Raw genomic sequence first — 17,422 nt, 5'->3', positions numbered from 1 at the left:
GATGAAAATTATACCCTAACCCTGCTTTGTAAATCCTACTCTGCTAACTCAGGGTTATTAGGTTTCCCAGCCACCAGATCAAAGTCAACAGTAAAGTAGATGTTTGTTTACAATAGAGTAGCATGAACCATTGGCCTCATCATCAATGTAATTCTAGCATGTAGATCACACAATGAAATACAACGCAGGTTACGCAGCACATGTACAATGTACAGTACGTTTTTTTGTAAAAATAAGAAATAAAAGGTACTTTCCCAGTGTCCCTAGTAACATTTTTGTCAAACAAACATTATTTTACTTGGCACTTTTAATACATGTAATAAAAATCAATGCAGGAGTAACACATTGTGCACCTGACCAGGCAGCATAGGAAGGATTAGGTCAACTAAACAACCGTTGCCCTGGCAAACAGACCTTCTTTCCTTCCCCATTCTTCGTTCATATGATACTAAATAACTTGCGATGATAAAGCTTTGGATCACTAAACTTTAACAATTTCAGACATAGGAACAGTAATCTGCACAGTATGACAGTGGTATCTACAATTTGTATTGTTCACCACTTTAAATGGTAATTCATAGAACTTCTCTCTAGGAGCCTTCATTAATACAAAGAGAAAATGTGAGGTTTGGATTGTTGTCTAAACATTAAAGTTTGAACTTATTTTCAAACGTGGGAAAAAAGTCACAGAAAAAACCTGTCTAAAAGTGGAGTTTGAACCACAGTCCTAACATTAATGAGTTTTAACCCCATGTAAATGAGCAAAAAAAATAAACAAGCTCGCGCCCAGATGGCTGACTACCCAAATGTGCATGCCTACCGACCTTGAATAAATATGAATATCTGTGGTGAGTGTGATTCAAATGAACTCAACTGAAATAATGAACAAAAAGGCAAACTCCAGCTGGAAATTCTACGAAAAGCAGATCAAAACAAGCTCTGTCTATTCATCTACAGCGGTACTCGTACTACTGGCATACATTTACATGTGGTACACTTTACATGTTCTCTAATAGCTGTACCATGCATGCAACATAGCACAGTATGCACACAGTGTAATGTATACATGTATGTACCGAAGGCATATTCCATACCGGTAGTGTAATGCATGATGAGATGTACAGTACCTGTAAAACATTGATGTTCAAACATATACATGTACTGTATACACATGTAACACTCACAGAAAAACTGGTTATTTGCAAGAAACCACGGATTGAACCACTGTCTAAACCTCACTAATAATAACCCTTTCTTTTGTTCAGACAAATAGATAACTAAGTCTTGGACAACAGTGTATAATAATAATAATAGCTCAATTTATAATGCACCTAATAGGCTACTTTGTTTCTAGGTGCAGCACATATTATTACCCCGGTCATCGGATTCAGGCTTACCCCAATACAATGTATGTACATTTTCCACTCCCGGGGAGCATTCCAGCCAGTCGCCAGTTTACAAGCGCCACTTGCTCATCCAACCACATTAACTGTCGCATCCTACCAGGTACCTATTTAACACCTAGGTGGAGAGTGGCAAATGTAGATCAATGTCTTGCCAAAGGACATTAGTGCCGCAGCGGGACTTGAACCGCAGACCTTGTGATCCAGTCCGGTGACATACATGTATCTACTCGACCACACCACCTCTGTATGCGTGAATGGGTCTGATGGTTTATTTTTCCCCCAATCCATTGTCCTGTGGACCATCAAATTATAAATTATGGGATCTAATCTCATTTCAAGGTAGCAATTTACTGAATGAGGAATAAGGAACAACATGAAATATACTGTGTCTTTGTTTTTATGTTTCATACTTTTTTTTTACATTGTACTTGAGCTTAATTACTTTTGACATTACTAATTTAAAACCGTTGAATATTACATCTACATGTATTCATGCATGACCTTTCATGACCAATATTATAGCATATAGGGTATTATATGAAAGACACTGAATTGATATTTGACAAAATTAACACAAATTATATTAATTACAATGTAATGTTTCTAGTAATTGATGAGAAATGTTTAAGAAACAAACTTTATTACACAGGAGCAGTGGTTGTTGTACAATGTAGAACTTTATAGACTAGTGTATAAAATGCAAGTTTTGGTACAAAAAAGAGGGAAAACTACAGTTACATGTATCACCTAAAGTAAAACTTCATATTTTGAAGAAAATAATCTGAGTTCACCCCTCTGTAGCTCCTAAAAACAAAAAGGAATTTTTTTCATTAATTGAAAGGAAAATTTCTAAATACGATCAAGTGGTTTTGACTACAGTACAGTGTTGTACAGGTGTAAGAAGGTGTTTTTAAAGAGTGCCATCTTCAACACAAATCACTTAGTAGAATATTTGCTCACCATAGCAACCAATACAATGGCTGATCATATATTTTGTATATAGGGTGGGATGGGCGGTCTTGTTATAAATGTTAGTGGCAATTTACTTTTGTGAATTTTTTTCATCCTGAACGCATACAGTTTATCACTTTTACACAGTTACTCCAAAATGGAAATGAACAAATGCCCATGTGTACATACATGTATGTATTGCAGGTGACAAGTGTACATGTTGCAAGTATACATGTACATGTAGTTACAGCTACTACCAGTAAACATTAATCGACTACCGCTGGCCACATGCATGTACATGTACATTGTAGCTCCATTGTCTACACTCACACACTTGATGTTTGGTCTGATTTCGCACAGATGTTGTCATATATTTACATCATACGATTGTTGCGAAGGATGAAGTGGAAGTTTATTTATATGCCCACACAACGACTGCCAGTGCCAGCCGTATTTCGCTCACAGCTAGGCGATCATCCGTACAGCGGTAGCATATAAAGCTAGATCTAACAGTCATTTACACACAATAAAACTATTCAACCCCAAGCATTTATTAAAGGGATCCGGTAACTTTGTCTTAGATCCTTTAAAAAAATCCTCGATTTAGCTCATGCTGCAATGATAATTATAAACCTTTAGGTCAGTCAGGAACCCATGGCTTTTACAAGCCAATCGCCTGTCTGATTATCAAGATATGTATGATTGAAAATCGAAATAGAATTTTGTGTTTGCCAAACGGTTTTCACAACACTACAGTCTATTGGGGAAAACGAGTATGGTTAAACGGGTCACTCAAAGGTTTTTACTTTTTTGAGGCACTCTTTGATATTTTGAAGTGCAATTTGTAGGGCTTCAATATTAACACCATATCACAGACACTGATAACATACAGTGCATCTCAAATTTAACAATGTTAAACAATCCCTTTAAAACTTCAATTAAAACATTAAATTACCGACAGGATATTATTTTTTGCACATTTCATTATGGGCTATGCCTATTGAAAACATAGCAATACATAGTCATTGTCATGCATGACCTTCGCAATCGATCACTTGCTTGTTTGTCTCGCACAGGCCTGGTGAGTGGCAAAGAGTCTAACTGTCAATCAAATTTTCAGGCTTGTTCATTTCTATTTCTTTTAAAGCCTGCCTGTACTACTTTGGCCAGGAGGGATTAGACCTCCCTGTAAGGTCAATGACAGGTGGTTATCTCATCAAATCAGCTCTCAATTAACATAAGAAAAAAGGGAATCGTGGGGGACCAACAGGCAACACAAAGAAAACTACTGATTTATTCAACCCTGGAGAAAATAATTGTTGTTGATGACCAAACTTACTGTCTGCGTGATGTTCCTCATCGGTCATGCCAAGCCAGGTTTTAGTCAGGTCAACACTGAGGTCACCACTAAGGTCACCTGAGGTAATACTGGATAAAAGGTCACTAGATCTTGACAGAGCATCCTGGGGGAAATAAATCACATTGAAAATATAAATTAATAATTTGTCTGTCTATTCAACGATTAAAAACCTGCTTTTACATATATAGCAAAATTATCCATTGCATGTACCTGTAAAGAAAGGCCATCTCTCCATAAAAAGGACTTAAACAAAAAACCTTGAGCAGTGCTTCATTCTGAATCATATGTATCACATGTACATGTAAACTCCTCAAAAGAGGTTATGCCATTGGGGTTTGAGCATTGTATTTCTCTTGTTCATCTGAGAGATGGCTGCATCCATGTCATGCTAAAAGGCTTTACATCATGCTTAGAATACATGTATCTCCAGTTATAGATCTATTGTAAATATTCGTTAGGAACATTGTACATCGATGGGCAGGCAGATATCATACTCTTTCAGCATACTGTACATTGTACCTACAGTACATGTAAACATATTCTTTGGAGTGAGGTTTCTGTTCAAAATAAATGAGTCCCTGAAAGAAAATTGCAAAAATGGGGCATCTGGTCATTCAAATGTGGACGATTGTTGGAGGTATCCTATGGCTTGTCCACGGTATTACATGTACATGCAAGCCTTTTATTAAGTCAAAGCAGACCGGGAGCCAAATATCTGAAAAAGCGGCTCCCGGTCCTTAATTTTTTTAGAGAACCGGGAGCCGTTTTCCAGGACCAGGAGCCGTTTCCAAAATTGATGAAAATATGTATTCTTTTAAATTATTTGTTAAACGTTACCTTTTATTTATACATACGGTAGTTTAATTTCTACAGTTTACATTTTGAGCACTCTTATATTAAATCACTCATACCTTGGATAAATCTGTAGTTGTTGTAGTTCATGTTTAATACTATTTTCATGCCGTTAAATGTCAAAAATTGAAAAATGTTAGGAAAGGGGGAATTAAATTATTTTTATAAAAAAAATACTTAAGAAAAACCATCTATAATGACAATGCAGAGCTGCCAACCTGTCACTTTCAAAAAACATATTACCGGTATTCAGCTTGAAAAAGCATATTTTAGGTGAAAAAAAAGATTTTGCCTGTTTAACGGGTTTGTTATTTAGACCTGTCACTTAAAAAAATATTTTAAAAAAATAAAATAAAAATAATAATAATTAAAAAAAAAAAAAATTGTTAAATATATTTACCTATTTGATCAAAAAAAATCCATTATTTAAAACATCACAAAATTTTAGTCAATGAGTACGAGGGCCGCTGAATCAAGGCAAGTCTGGAGTTGCAATCAACTTTGTACATAAAGTCAATGCATCAGCAGGTCCGGTGTTCTGTTTTTCATTTGGCTTTTTGAAGATACCATTACATCCGAAGGGCATGTGATAGGCAAAAAAACTGGCAACAAAATCGCTGATTTCTTGATTTTTAGCGCTATTTTGATGAAACTGTTTCTTAAACCTGGGCTAAACCCCCGTGAGCTTTGGAAATATGACTCCGATTCCGCATTTTTGACGGCAAAATTTGGCTTTTGGGATGGATTTTTGGAAGTTACATCGAGACTTTCTTGTACTGACACTGTGTGTGTAGTGCAGTACAGCACTGATGTCATTTGTGTGTGTATGCATGGCTTGGGGAAATGCGCTCGTCTTAGCTTTGAGTGGTGTACATCCCCTGTATTGTGTGCTCCGTACTCCGCTAGGAGTAGGAGATAGCGGCCGCTCGTATTTATTAGTGCTGCAATTGTTTCTGGGCGATTTTAATTAGGATTCTCATTATGTAATGATTTGTTAGGGTTCATTCAGTCCATGTTTAACTCGTATCAAGTAAGTTTTTGTCACATTTGTGAACATTTAGTGCTAGACATGTGGAAGTTTATGAAACAGAAAATGTTAATTCTCCCAGACCGGGCGCCAGAAATAATAATGAACCGGCGCCCGGTACTCATTTTCCCCGTCTTACCGGGCGCCAAAAGTCAGGGACCGTAGGGTAAAAATCGCCCGGCGCCCGGTTAATAAAAGGCTTGTGTACATGTAGGTGGTATGGAGAGGCATATTGACCATACCATGCAGTCCTGAGACTAGTTGGCATTCAGAGATCAATCCTCATCATTGTTTCTCATTCTTTGTTTCAATTATTGAACAAGAATGTCTTTCAAATGCAAACGTTCATTAACATTTGAAAGGCTACTTGCTCTATTTTTGCAAGTTTCTTAATCCTGCCTTGATCTTCATTATTGTATTGATTGTTTATATGAAAGATTTGAAGAATAAAGAGTGTGCACCTCCTTTTTTTTGCAGAGTGTACCTGTACATGTATCTTACTAATAAATTTATTTATTTTTTCTTCAAAACTAAAATGCATGATAATAGGTTATTAAGCTCAAATGAATAAAACAGTAAAAAGAGAAAGAGAAAACCTCAATGATAAAACACATTTCAGTTACGCGTTTTATACGCGAATATGCCTATCAACTGTAGAGGCCAGTCTGAATTCTTTTCCCGATATCGTCCGTTTTCACGAAGTGACGGTAGTGAGGAAAATCGTCACGCAAAGCGAATGCAATTTTTTTTCACTACCGTCACTTCTTGAAAACAGCGCCATTTTTTATTCTTATTTTCTTGTTGTATTGTTATGCGTAGTAAAGCATATTGTGAAATATAAATTTACCACTACCGTATTAGTATCATTATTGTTACTTTCTTTATATCTATTCAGTGTTATATAGCTTACCTCTTCATCCAGTCCAGAATTAAAGGCCATTTCTTCAGCAACATTTAAATCTTCTGATAAATCTCGTACATGATTTCCATTGTAGAACCCAGGATCCCCTGCAGAAATAAAAACAATATGAAACTCTGGTTATCCACAAGGTAATCCTAGATACATGTCCACAAGAGACGCACATCTGGCCTTACTGTCCAGATGTCCATTACTCATCTCAAGGGATATGGAGACCAGGCATTTTCCTCCATTGCTCCTCGCCTGTGGAATGCCCTCCCATCATCTATTCGCGCAATTGACAACCTGGACCACTTCAAAGCTTCACTCAAAACTCACATCTTCCTACATACATTTAAATGCTAACTTTATTGGAGGAGCTCGCACCTTTGAATGTTTTTTTTAACAGATATATGGCGCCATACAAATGCTGTGAATCATCATCATCATCATTACCATTAGAGACTGAAGCTGTAGGTCCAATTATTACCTAGCCCTGCTGGACACACCCCCTGTCTAACGTTACCAAGCAACCATGACATTAGACTGTTTGAACTTGACAGTTAAAAGCAGCACTGACGGATTTAGCGTTGAAAAAACACCTCCAATGTTAGTTCTTTTGGAGCCATATATCTATCTCATCTCAAAGTTTAAGCCTGAAGTCTTGAACTTTAATGGCTCTTTTTCAATTTCAGTTTTTTCATTTAGCCTTTAATAAAGTTTAACTTTAACTTTTAAGATTATGGAAATCTGTGAAATTGCAGTATTTCAACATTCTTGCCCAAGTTTTATTTAAATCCATTTTAGTAGTTACGTGACTGGAATTGGGTGCGAAATTGTGAAAATATTGACAAAAAATCAGCAAATTTTGCACTCATTTGCTTCAGTCTGAAGGGTCTGAAAATCTTCATTATGAGATACTAGCATATTCCCTTAAAATTGTAAGTAAAAAGTGGTACCAACTGATTGTATGATATCTTGCCTTGCAAATTATGATATTATTACCTTACTTTTGATGGATCACATGACTTGATAAATCAGCTGTAAACCCCTGTTCGTGAAGTAAGGTCTCGTTGTTTTTATGACTCTTTTTTAGTTGCAGCTCGCATGCTTATCCGAAATCAAATTTTTAGATCGCAATATTTCCGGAATCCTTTGATGAAAATTTTTTTAGTCGAACCAAAAAAATTGTTCAGTAGGGGCACTGGTCCGAGAATGAGGATTGTCTTCATAAACTCGGACAGACACGTCTGTAAAAATAAGGATTGTGCACATTTTTCTGACCCGTGAGTTGGCAATGCGAAAAACAGATTCCGCAATGATTTTCTTGATGCTTTTCACATTGACTTTGTACAGAGACTTTTACATAATGAGCGATTAATCCTCTGGAAGGCGGACAACCAAAAAAAGTAGACGGTGACTGGGGTAATTGTATTACGCAGAATCCGTTTTTCGCATCGCCAGACGTCTGCATTTATGTGTGAAGTTATCTACCATAATGAGGATCTGAGACATTACAGTAGGGTAGAGTGCCCAGTATTCGGTCACTTAAGGGGAAATCACTAATATTTTGAATTCTTACCTCTTTTATTTGGCAATCTACCCATCAAAAGAAAAGAAATTTATTCCTCTGACAGGATTTTATCGTCACTTAAAATATAGAATAACGATAAGCAAAATACTTCCGAAAGAAGACGGAGCATTTTTCTGCCCAGAATTCGGTCGCGCCGATTAGAATTCGGTCACGCGATTTGTGCGTGGTATCTCCGTTGCCAAAGAGCGAAGCGTATTTGCGCACTATTATCACACAATTGCGCGATAAAGCACTGAATGTCAATGCGTTGACCGAATACTGGCCGAGCGATACCGCATGGCAAGGGTATCGTATAAATACCTCTCGCACATCGGCAAATGCGTCATTTGCAAATTCACTGCGATGGAGTGAACACGGAAGTGATTCTCTTCACACACATACTAAATTCATTGCGACAGCACACGCAGTTGTTTCGCAATAGACTTCTACATATGGCTATGCATGTTAGCGCATGTGCTAAGAGAACGCAGAAGTGCAGAAAGTCTTGCGACACTGACCAATTTTGAGCTAAGTTGGTGATCTTTCCGGGGCCCTAAATGATAAATCTGATTTAATTTTGAGAGTTAAGAAAAGTTGTTCAGCTGCTTGATTTGTGCAAGTTTCGTGGCTCGCAAATTATTTTTAAAATTGTTACAGCTGTTGAAACGGCTGTCTGACCGAATACTGGGAATTGACCAAATACTGGGCGCGCTACCCTAGATAACTTCACACAGGCGCGCGCCAGCCCGCAACCCACCATCGGTATGTACTTGTATTGTTCAACGGTTGGCCGTGAAACCTGTTAAAAAGTGTATAGATCTAGGGTCTACTAACTAATATCAACGTTTATCTTAGACCGAAAGCTTCAGTCTCTATAATCGTCGGTTGTTCCACTGAGACTACGTCTGGCTCCACTAGACCTCCGGTTATAGAGACAGAACGACTGCCTATGCCAGCCTGTGTTGAACTTATTCCGCTAGATTTTAGCCGCTAGGCCCCTCCCACAAACTTGCCACGGCCGTATTGTTATGCCCCCAAAATCCCCCAAAATGTCATTTTACCTCGTTCATTTCCAATTTTAAATGAGGCCTAGGCTATAATACATCGGTTCCACTTACTAACTTGATTGATATAATCCGTTTAATGGTCCCTTTTAAGGAAATTATCGGTCAAAATCGACATCCATGTTGAAAATCTTGCAAGCCGTGTTAAACTCTCGCTGCCGTCAATCTCATCCCTTCTAGTCTACGCCGAAGGCAAAATGATTATGAAGGAAAAACTGTGATAACGCCATTACGAACGTGTAGATGGCGCACAGTTTTTCCTTCATAATCATTTTGCCTTCGGCGTAGACTAGAAGGGATGAGATTGACGGCAGCGAGAGTTTAACACGGCTTGCAAGATTTTCAACATGGATGTCGATTTTGACCGATAATTTCCTTAAAAGGGACCATTAAACGGATTATATCAATCAAGTTAGTAAGTGGAACCGATGTATTATAGCCTAGGCCTAATTTAAAATTGGAAATGAACGAGGTAAAATGACATTTTGGGGGATTTTGGGGGCATAACAATACGGCCGTGGCAAGTTTGTGGGAGGGGCCTAGCGGCTAAAATCTAGCGGAATAAGTTCAACACAGGCTGGCATAGGCAGTCGTTCAGTCTCTATAACCGGAGGTCTAGTGGAGCCAGACGTAGTCTCAGTGGAACAACCGACGATTATAAAGACTGAAGCTTTCGGTCTACGTTTATCTGAAAAATAGATCTAGGGTCGTCTAGGTCTAGGCTCTACTCCAAAAATAACAAGAAAATTGACACGAAACAGGTAATAAACAGAACAACTTTTTGAACTCATGATCTTTATTTGGACATTTAATGTATATTTACTTCATTCTGGGTATGTTTTAGTAGGGTATCTCCACGCCGGAGTTACGGGTCAAATTTTGGATAGGTTTCTGAACAAGCGCCCAAACTTCCAAAGTGTGCAACGAGGCTCGACCATCGACCACAGAGCAGGGAGGTGACAGAGCTCAGAGCAACGCCGTAAGCTCGGGGCATGTAGCACAACACTTATCGACGTGTGTGTGCTTTTATTTTAGCTCAAGCCTCAACTCCATAAGGAAATAATCTTTTAAATTCTCTTTTAAATTAACATTTACAAATAGTTTGGTATCAAAATCATACTCCACACTCACCCCAATCCTCGGACGACAGAAGATTATCTTCCAGAAATTTATCATCTGTGTTAGACATAAACTGCAAAGCCATGTTTCAATTTTTTAGATTAACGTGGAATTTCAGCCATTACATATTGATGCTGAACATGTACGCTGCTCATGTAGGACCGCTAGATTTAGTAAACGGGGGTGTGTATTTAAATATGCAAGTGATGTGAATGTTTTTAAATATCGAAATAAAGAGTTTGTAATAAACGAGCTATTAATGTATATCTTGGATTAAAAATAAACTGATTTTAATATAATTGTATTGTAAAATATTTTATAATCATTCATTTTGTAAATTTTGTAAAACGCTCGTACCCCCATTTTTATCAAATAGTCGTTCCCACAGAAACGCTTCAAATCATGTACTGTACATGTGTAAACGAAAAATGTTCATCATCTCTGCTTGAAAGATAAATAACACAAAGATACATAGACCTTATACCACAATTTTTTTTTAAAGGTTTATGAATAATATTTGCCGAAATAATTTTGTTATATTGAGGGTCAATGCTTAATCTTTATATCCCTTTATATTAAATGGCTAAAGATAGGTGGCTTTGATGGGGGGAGGGGGTAGGGGGAGGGGGTAGGGGGAGGGGCAGGGGGGGGGGCAGTGAATTGACCCACAAATAGGTATTTCTAATTAGATACCAGTGATTTACAAATACTGCTGAATTGACATGAGTTTCCGGTTTTTCTCACTTTTGCCCAAATATGCCAGAGGCGGCTCTCCCAGTGGGGGTGGGGGCGCACTGTCTTCCCACTTCTTCAGGCCCCCAAATTCACAATTAAGTATTAAGTGCCCCTTTTCTTTTCTAATAACTATCCTTTACCTCTCTTTTCATCTCTGGTCCTTTGCCCTTTTTTCACTTTGACTCGTGCCCCTTTTCTTTCTTAGTGTACTCTTTGCTTCGTAATAAGAACCCCTTACTCTCAAATGACACTTTTCACCTCTAATAAGTGCTCCCTTTATTTTTGACACGTGCTCCTTTACCTTTCTATAAGATTCATATTTTCTTCCGATAAGGGTTATATGAGTCCCTCCCCTTTTTCAAAGTGCCCCTTTTAACATCTGATAAATGCCCCTATTAAAATCTGATAGGTGCCCTTTTCCTTCAACAGATTTCCCATTTCTTTCTCACAAGGGCCTTTTTTCATCTCTGTTGATCGAGTGTCCCTTTCAGGTGCAGAAGTGCCATTTTCACCTCTCATAGTTACCCTTTTTACTTTGACACGAGCACTTTTTCTTTTCTAATAACTGTCCTTTTCCCTTTTGATAAGTGCCTACTTTACCTTTCTCCATAAAGTGCACCCCTAATTTAGGGCAACCAAGAGCCCCTTTTTCTTTAAGTTTCCCTAGAGGTCGCTCGCTACGCTCTTTATAGATGTTATAATTATGTTACTTATACAAAAACTGTTCAGTCTGTCTTTATTGATTGTGTTTATTACTCATCAGGGTGTGTTTTTTGTCTTCTTTATTAGATGTAATTTTTCACACTAGGACCTCACAAATTTTAAATATTTTGCTTGCTCGCTTCGCTTGCTCGAAAATCAATATTCTGACCATCTCAACCAACTGCAAAGTATGTTGCTTGATTAAGCAGTATCTTGTTTCACGTAAAGAAATAAACAAAATATTGATGTCATCCCTGGTAGTGTTATCACAATCATGACGATGTAGGGGCATATACCAATGTCTAAAAATGGTGTATGTTTTTGGTGCCCCTTTTTTCTCCAGAAAGTGCCCTTTTTGTTAGTGCCCCCCCCCCCCCACCTACTTTGGAAGACGCTCCACGCCCCTGCATTATGCTACTTGGTGGTGATGCGGATTTTGTTCTGACCCCCAAAAGTATTTACTTATTACACCACTATTTATATTCCTAAAAAATGTTGCATTGATCCTTGAAATATTTTTTCTTTTTGTTAATTTGTTTATTATGAATTAGTTTAGATCGTCCAGTGCGTTTAATGTGCAATTTATACCCGACCATTCATGAACACTTTTTAAACCAGATTGAAAAAATGTATCTCCTAGTGAGTACTATTGAGTATTTCTATGTAAAATTGTGGTTGATTAACTAGTTAATTTTAATCTTTTGTCTCTGTATAAAGTGACCCTCATTTTTTGCGTTTATGACATAGATTCGTACGTATCTATCATGATGGTACAGAAAACTTCCCTTGGTCGCGGCATGGGATAATCACCGGGGGTAATCATAATGTTATGATGGTGCTATTGTATTTCTCTCAAATATTCAGAAGTGGTTTATATAAGTGTTTGCAATGTGATTTACTAAGCCTCTAAAAATTGGATAGTTTATCCAAAATTACAGGCTTAAAACATCAAGTGCGACCGTCTTTTAATTGTATGATTTTGTCACACAAGAGGCCACAGTCTGAAGATCTCAAAACAAAGGTCTAATTAATTTAATTATTTAAGAAAGCCTCCTAACTTCTGATATCTAAGTTCTCTCTGCTCACTTGTCCACTGCACCATTCCGCAAGCGTACGTAAAATAAGGTGCAGGGGCGGCGATTTCTTGTCATGACCGGGGGGGGGGGGAGGGATGAAATGCGAGGGACGAGAGAACACTGACGTAATGAGCAATAACATTTTGGGTTTTTTTTTTGGGGGGGGAGGGGTAGGGGGGAGGGGGTGGAAGCTCAGGGGTTTAATGCATTTAATTACGGTCAGATGAGCATGTTTTGATAGATTATTTGTGACACTGAGGTACAGGTCACTTATTGGAGTGGGGTCCAGGGGGCGGAGCCCCCAGAAGCTCAGGGGGTTTAGGCATTAAATTACGATTTACGACTTAGGGCCCTTGGTGGGGTCCAGGGGGCAGAGCTCCCGGAAGCTCAGGGAAAAATCATGCCAATTCAGCAATATTTGTTAATCACTAGTATCGATTTAGAAATAAGCCACGTTTGAGTTTTATGGGGTAGGGGCAACTGCCCCCCCCCCCATCAGTACGCCTTGATGCGAGGGGGGCATAGTGAACAAGAGGGGTGAAGATGACGGAAGTGACTACCCCCTCACAGGTTTTTGAAGTTTTGTTGTATTCAAATATTACATTTTTTTAAAGCAAAACTATAGTATAAAAACAAGTAATACACTTTTTTCACACTTCACTTGCCTACACAATATTTATTTGTACATTTGAAAGAATATTATGCGAAAGAGCGTTGCTACCGAGCGAGAAGAGTTTTGCATTTTTATTTGTCTAAACGCTGCACTCGTAGGCCCTCCAGAGTCAAAAGTGTGTTGCAGTCTTATGTATGTATTTGCTATACATTTTTTTGTGTGCACTTTTTCAAATTTTCCGGGGGGACGTCCCCCCCCCCCCGTCCCCCCGGGATCGCCGCCCCTGATAAAGTGTTATTATCTTCAATAGCGATCGAAAACCCCAAATGAAAGAAAGAACGTTTATGATGATGAATATCAAATCGATTGATAGCAGACTTTCATAAAAAGACAACATCTTAGATAAACTTTATCCATTTTGTATCACTCAATGAGAAGGTGATGCGAATGAAGTCAAGAATGTAATAATAATAATAATAATAATAGTGGGTTCTTGTATAGCGCTCATGTCAGTCAGATTTGACCCTCCATCATAACTAAGCAACTAAAGCATTTTTTTAAAGTTTGAGTTTGATGTTAACTCTTTTTTTTAAAACTGCTTAGTGCCAGTCAATGTAAATAAAAGAGTAATTGTTTTGGAATGAAAACATTATGTCTTTTGATCTACATTCATTGCTTCAGCCCAAACTTGTTACTAGAGGATTTCTAAAAATCCAGCTGTTCATGCAATCATCCTTGGCAGCACAATTTTGAAAAAGGTATCATTAGACAGGGTATTAGTTCTTCTTTAAAATGAAATATGTTTCAAGGTCACACAGGTTATAACTTATTAATTTGAAGCTACCAAAGTTGGGTACACCTTTTTTGATACGCAATTTATGGTCTAAGATACTGCTTAAACAACATACTTTGCAATATAGGTGTGATGGTCTGAAAATTCAATATTTGCGAACGAAGCGATAAAAAAAAAGCATTTGAGGTCGCAATTTTAAAGAGCAGGGGGGGGGGGTCCTAATCTGATTTTAACCACAACCTCATCATGAAAGAATAAAGGGCGCTTATCAGGAGGGAAAAGGAAACTCTGCAAAAGGGACACCTTGTCATTGGTGCCCTTATGATCTCTGGTCAGTGCCCCATTTCAAGTACAAGAAGCGCCCCTTTTCACCTCTGATCAATGCCCCTATATATTATGATAAGAGCCCCTTTTATTTTGACACGTGCCCCCTTTTCCTTGTAATAATTACCTCTTCTCCCTCTGATAAGTGCTCCCTTACATCTCTGATGAGTGCCCATTTTCCTTTGTTTTTTTATAAAGAGCCCCTTCCCCTTCCCCTTCCCTTCCCCTATAACAGGCAAAGAACCTGAGGAAATTCTAAAACCACTAAAATATTTATGGTGTCACTGTGCACTTGAATGTCTGGAATTATATATAGAGCCAATTCATTGCTTTGTGACGATTTACATTCACCTAACATGTAATTAAATTGAAATAATATAGTTGGGAGAATTAAGGAATCGATCAAATCAGTTTTTCCCAAATTGTATCGCTAATAATGGTCCGTTTTCACTCAAAAGGCTTTCAGATTATATTCAATTGTACATCTAGCATTGAAATCACTACTTTAGCACCATTTTCTATCTTCTGAACAATGTTACCAAGTCCATTTAAAGCAACTGAGCAACTTTGCTTTAATTCCCTCAAAAACTCGCTCACATTTATAGTTGATATACTTATGTTCAAAAGTCTTTCGCGATTGGATTGTGCTTGAAACCCCATGGAGATTATCTTTTCCTCTTTATAAGAGCATGGTATGTTTCGCACTGCGACCTCCTAAACTTTACAATTCTTGCTCACTCTCTTCGCTCTCTCTAAAATGAATATTCAGACTCAACTGCAAAGTATGATGCTTAAAGGGAACCAAAACCTTCATACTAAGTTACTTTTATTGTAAAGTTTAAAAGATTTGAATGAAATCAGTGAAAATTTGAACAAAATCGGGCAAGGAATAAGGAAGTTAGAGCTTTTTGAAATGAATAGTCACTAGAGGGCGGTATTCAATTTGATGACATCATCTGTGGACAACTCTCCATACCTTTTGTACATAAAATTTCACAATTTTTTTGTTTTCTTCGTATTTATTTGTGTTCTTGATCCGACTTTATAACATGTGCAGTAGAATATCATTTGGCATTCTATATCTTGCTTTCAGGGGAGTAGTTTATCTCAATAACAAGAAAGAAGGAAAAACATGAAATTTGATGCACAAAAGGCATGGAGAGTTGTCCACAGATGATGTCATCAAATTGAATACCGCCCTCTAGTGACTAGTCATTTCAAAAGGCTCTAATTGGGAAGAGTATAGAGAAGAAATTGAAGAGGCATTGAGAAAAGAAGGATATGAAAATCTTGGTGCAGAACTAAACATTCAAGGCAGATACAATGTGATTGTTAAGGTGATCAAGGAAACGTCGAACAAGTGCATTCCGCGTGTGCAGATTGCCAAGAGAAGAAAAGTAAATCCCTGGTGAAACAATGCCTGCAAGAAGGCGGTGCAAGAGAGGAATCGTCTTAAAAACAGGTTAAGAAGGTATTATGATTTAAATGATGTTAAGAAATACTTAAAGAAGAAAGCTGTCGCTCAGAAGGTAATCAGGAGAGCTCAATATGATTATTGGTTAGAGTACTGCCGTAGAATGAATAGATTTACAGACATTGGGAAAGTCTGGGAACAGGTTAAAAGAATGCGGGACAGTACAATGAACAAGCACATCTTTCACAATCTATTTGTAGACGGAAATATCTTGAAAGAATCTGAGGAAAAAGCAAATGCAATGGCAACCTATTTTAAATCGGTTGATGAATCACTTTCCGTAACTAAAAATGAAAACGAAAATATCTTGTACAATAAATCTTCAACAAATGATGATGATTGTATCAATGATGACTTTAACATGAGTGAAATGGGGAATGTTTTAAAGGAGATGAAAAACTCCTCATCCGGTAAGGATGATATTTATTTAATTATGATTAAGAATTTGCCGAACAAGGCACTCGTGTATTTATTAAACTTGTATAATGACATTTGGAAAATCTCACTTTTTCCACATCAGTGGTATGAGGTTATTCAAATACCAATCTTGAAATCCGGAAAAGATCCGACTCAAGTGACCTCTTATAGGCCGATTTCGTTGATATCAACATTCTCTAAAATTATGGAAAAAATGATAAAAAATCGCCTGACGTGGTTTCTAGAAAAAAAACAGACTATTAAATCCTATTCAATCTGGCTTCCGCAAATATAGGAATGTCAAAGATCACTTAGTGAGATTGGAGACGGACATACATATATCCTTGAAAAGTAAAAAATATACCGTAGCGGTCTTTCTTGATTTAGAAAAAGCATATGATTCGCTATGGAAAACAGGTCTACTAAGAAAATTATCTATCTTAGGCATTGGTGGAAAAATGTTACTTTTTATAAAAGCATTTCTATTGAGTAGGATTTCTAATGTGAGGATAAATAACTATATGTCTCGCCACTACACGTTAGAAAATGGAATCCCGCAAGGAAGTTCATTAAGTCCTTTATTATTTACTTTAATGTTAAATGATCTCAAGATAAATGTAAGTGATGTTAAATTATCTTGCTATGCTGATGACATTGCAATCTGGTGTTCAAATAAGGATTTAGAGCTGGCCCGCAGGAAATTACAAGAGGCCCTGCATGAGCTTGAGATATGGTGTTGGACGTGGAAGTTAAATTTTTCCCCTACCAAATCTGCAGTATTAGTCTTTACCAACAAACAAAAGAAAGATATTCTTCTACAAATAAAAGGACATAATCTGCCTATATGCGAGCAGTATAAGTTCCTTGGTGTGAGGTTTGACTCCAATTTAACTTGGTCTGTCCATATAGATTCTATCATTGATAAATGTAAGAAAAGAATAAACTTGCTACGTTGTGTCTCCGGCACCCCCTGGGGAAGTAAGTATGAGATTTTGATGATGATTTATAAAGGACTTATCCTATCCATTTTGGACTATG

General features: G+C 37.5%; 1 protein-coding gene across 2 annotated transcripts in view; it reads right to left on the bottom strand.

The window, feature by feature from the left end:
* Positions 1–10,427, bottom strand: part of LOC589006 (cyclic AMP-dependent transcription factor ATF-6 beta) — a 33,234-nt gene extending 22,807 nt beyond the window's left edge. For both annotated transcript variants that reach the window (XM_011668685.2, XM_788664.4), the window contains exons 1-3: positions 10,263–10,427; positions 6,507–6,604; positions 3,697–3,820 (exon numbers count right to left, since the gene is read on the bottom strand). In XM_011668685.2, coding sequence (XP_011666987.1) covers positions 3,697–3,820; positions 6,507–6,604; positions 10,263–10,335 — 295 coding nt within the window. In that variant the 5' untranslated portion in view covers positions 10,336–10,427. The remainder of the gene's footprint in view (positions 1–3,696; positions 3,821–6,506; positions 6,605–10,262) is intronic.
* Positions 10,428–17,422: the final 6,995 nt, after the last annotated feature.

The sequence above is a fragment of the Strongylocentrotus purpuratus genome, unplaced genomic scaffold, assembly GCF_000002235.5.
Source record: "Strongylocentrotus purpuratus isolate Spur 01 unplaced genomic scaffold, Spur_5.0 spur5_scaffold_4, whole genome shotgun sequence".
NCBI classification, from domain to species: Eukaryota; Metazoa; Echinodermata; class Echinoidea; order Camarodonta; family Strongylocentrotidae; genus Strongylocentrotus; species Strongylocentrotus purpuratus.
This window is presented reverse-complemented; position numbering and strand designations above follow the sequence as displayed.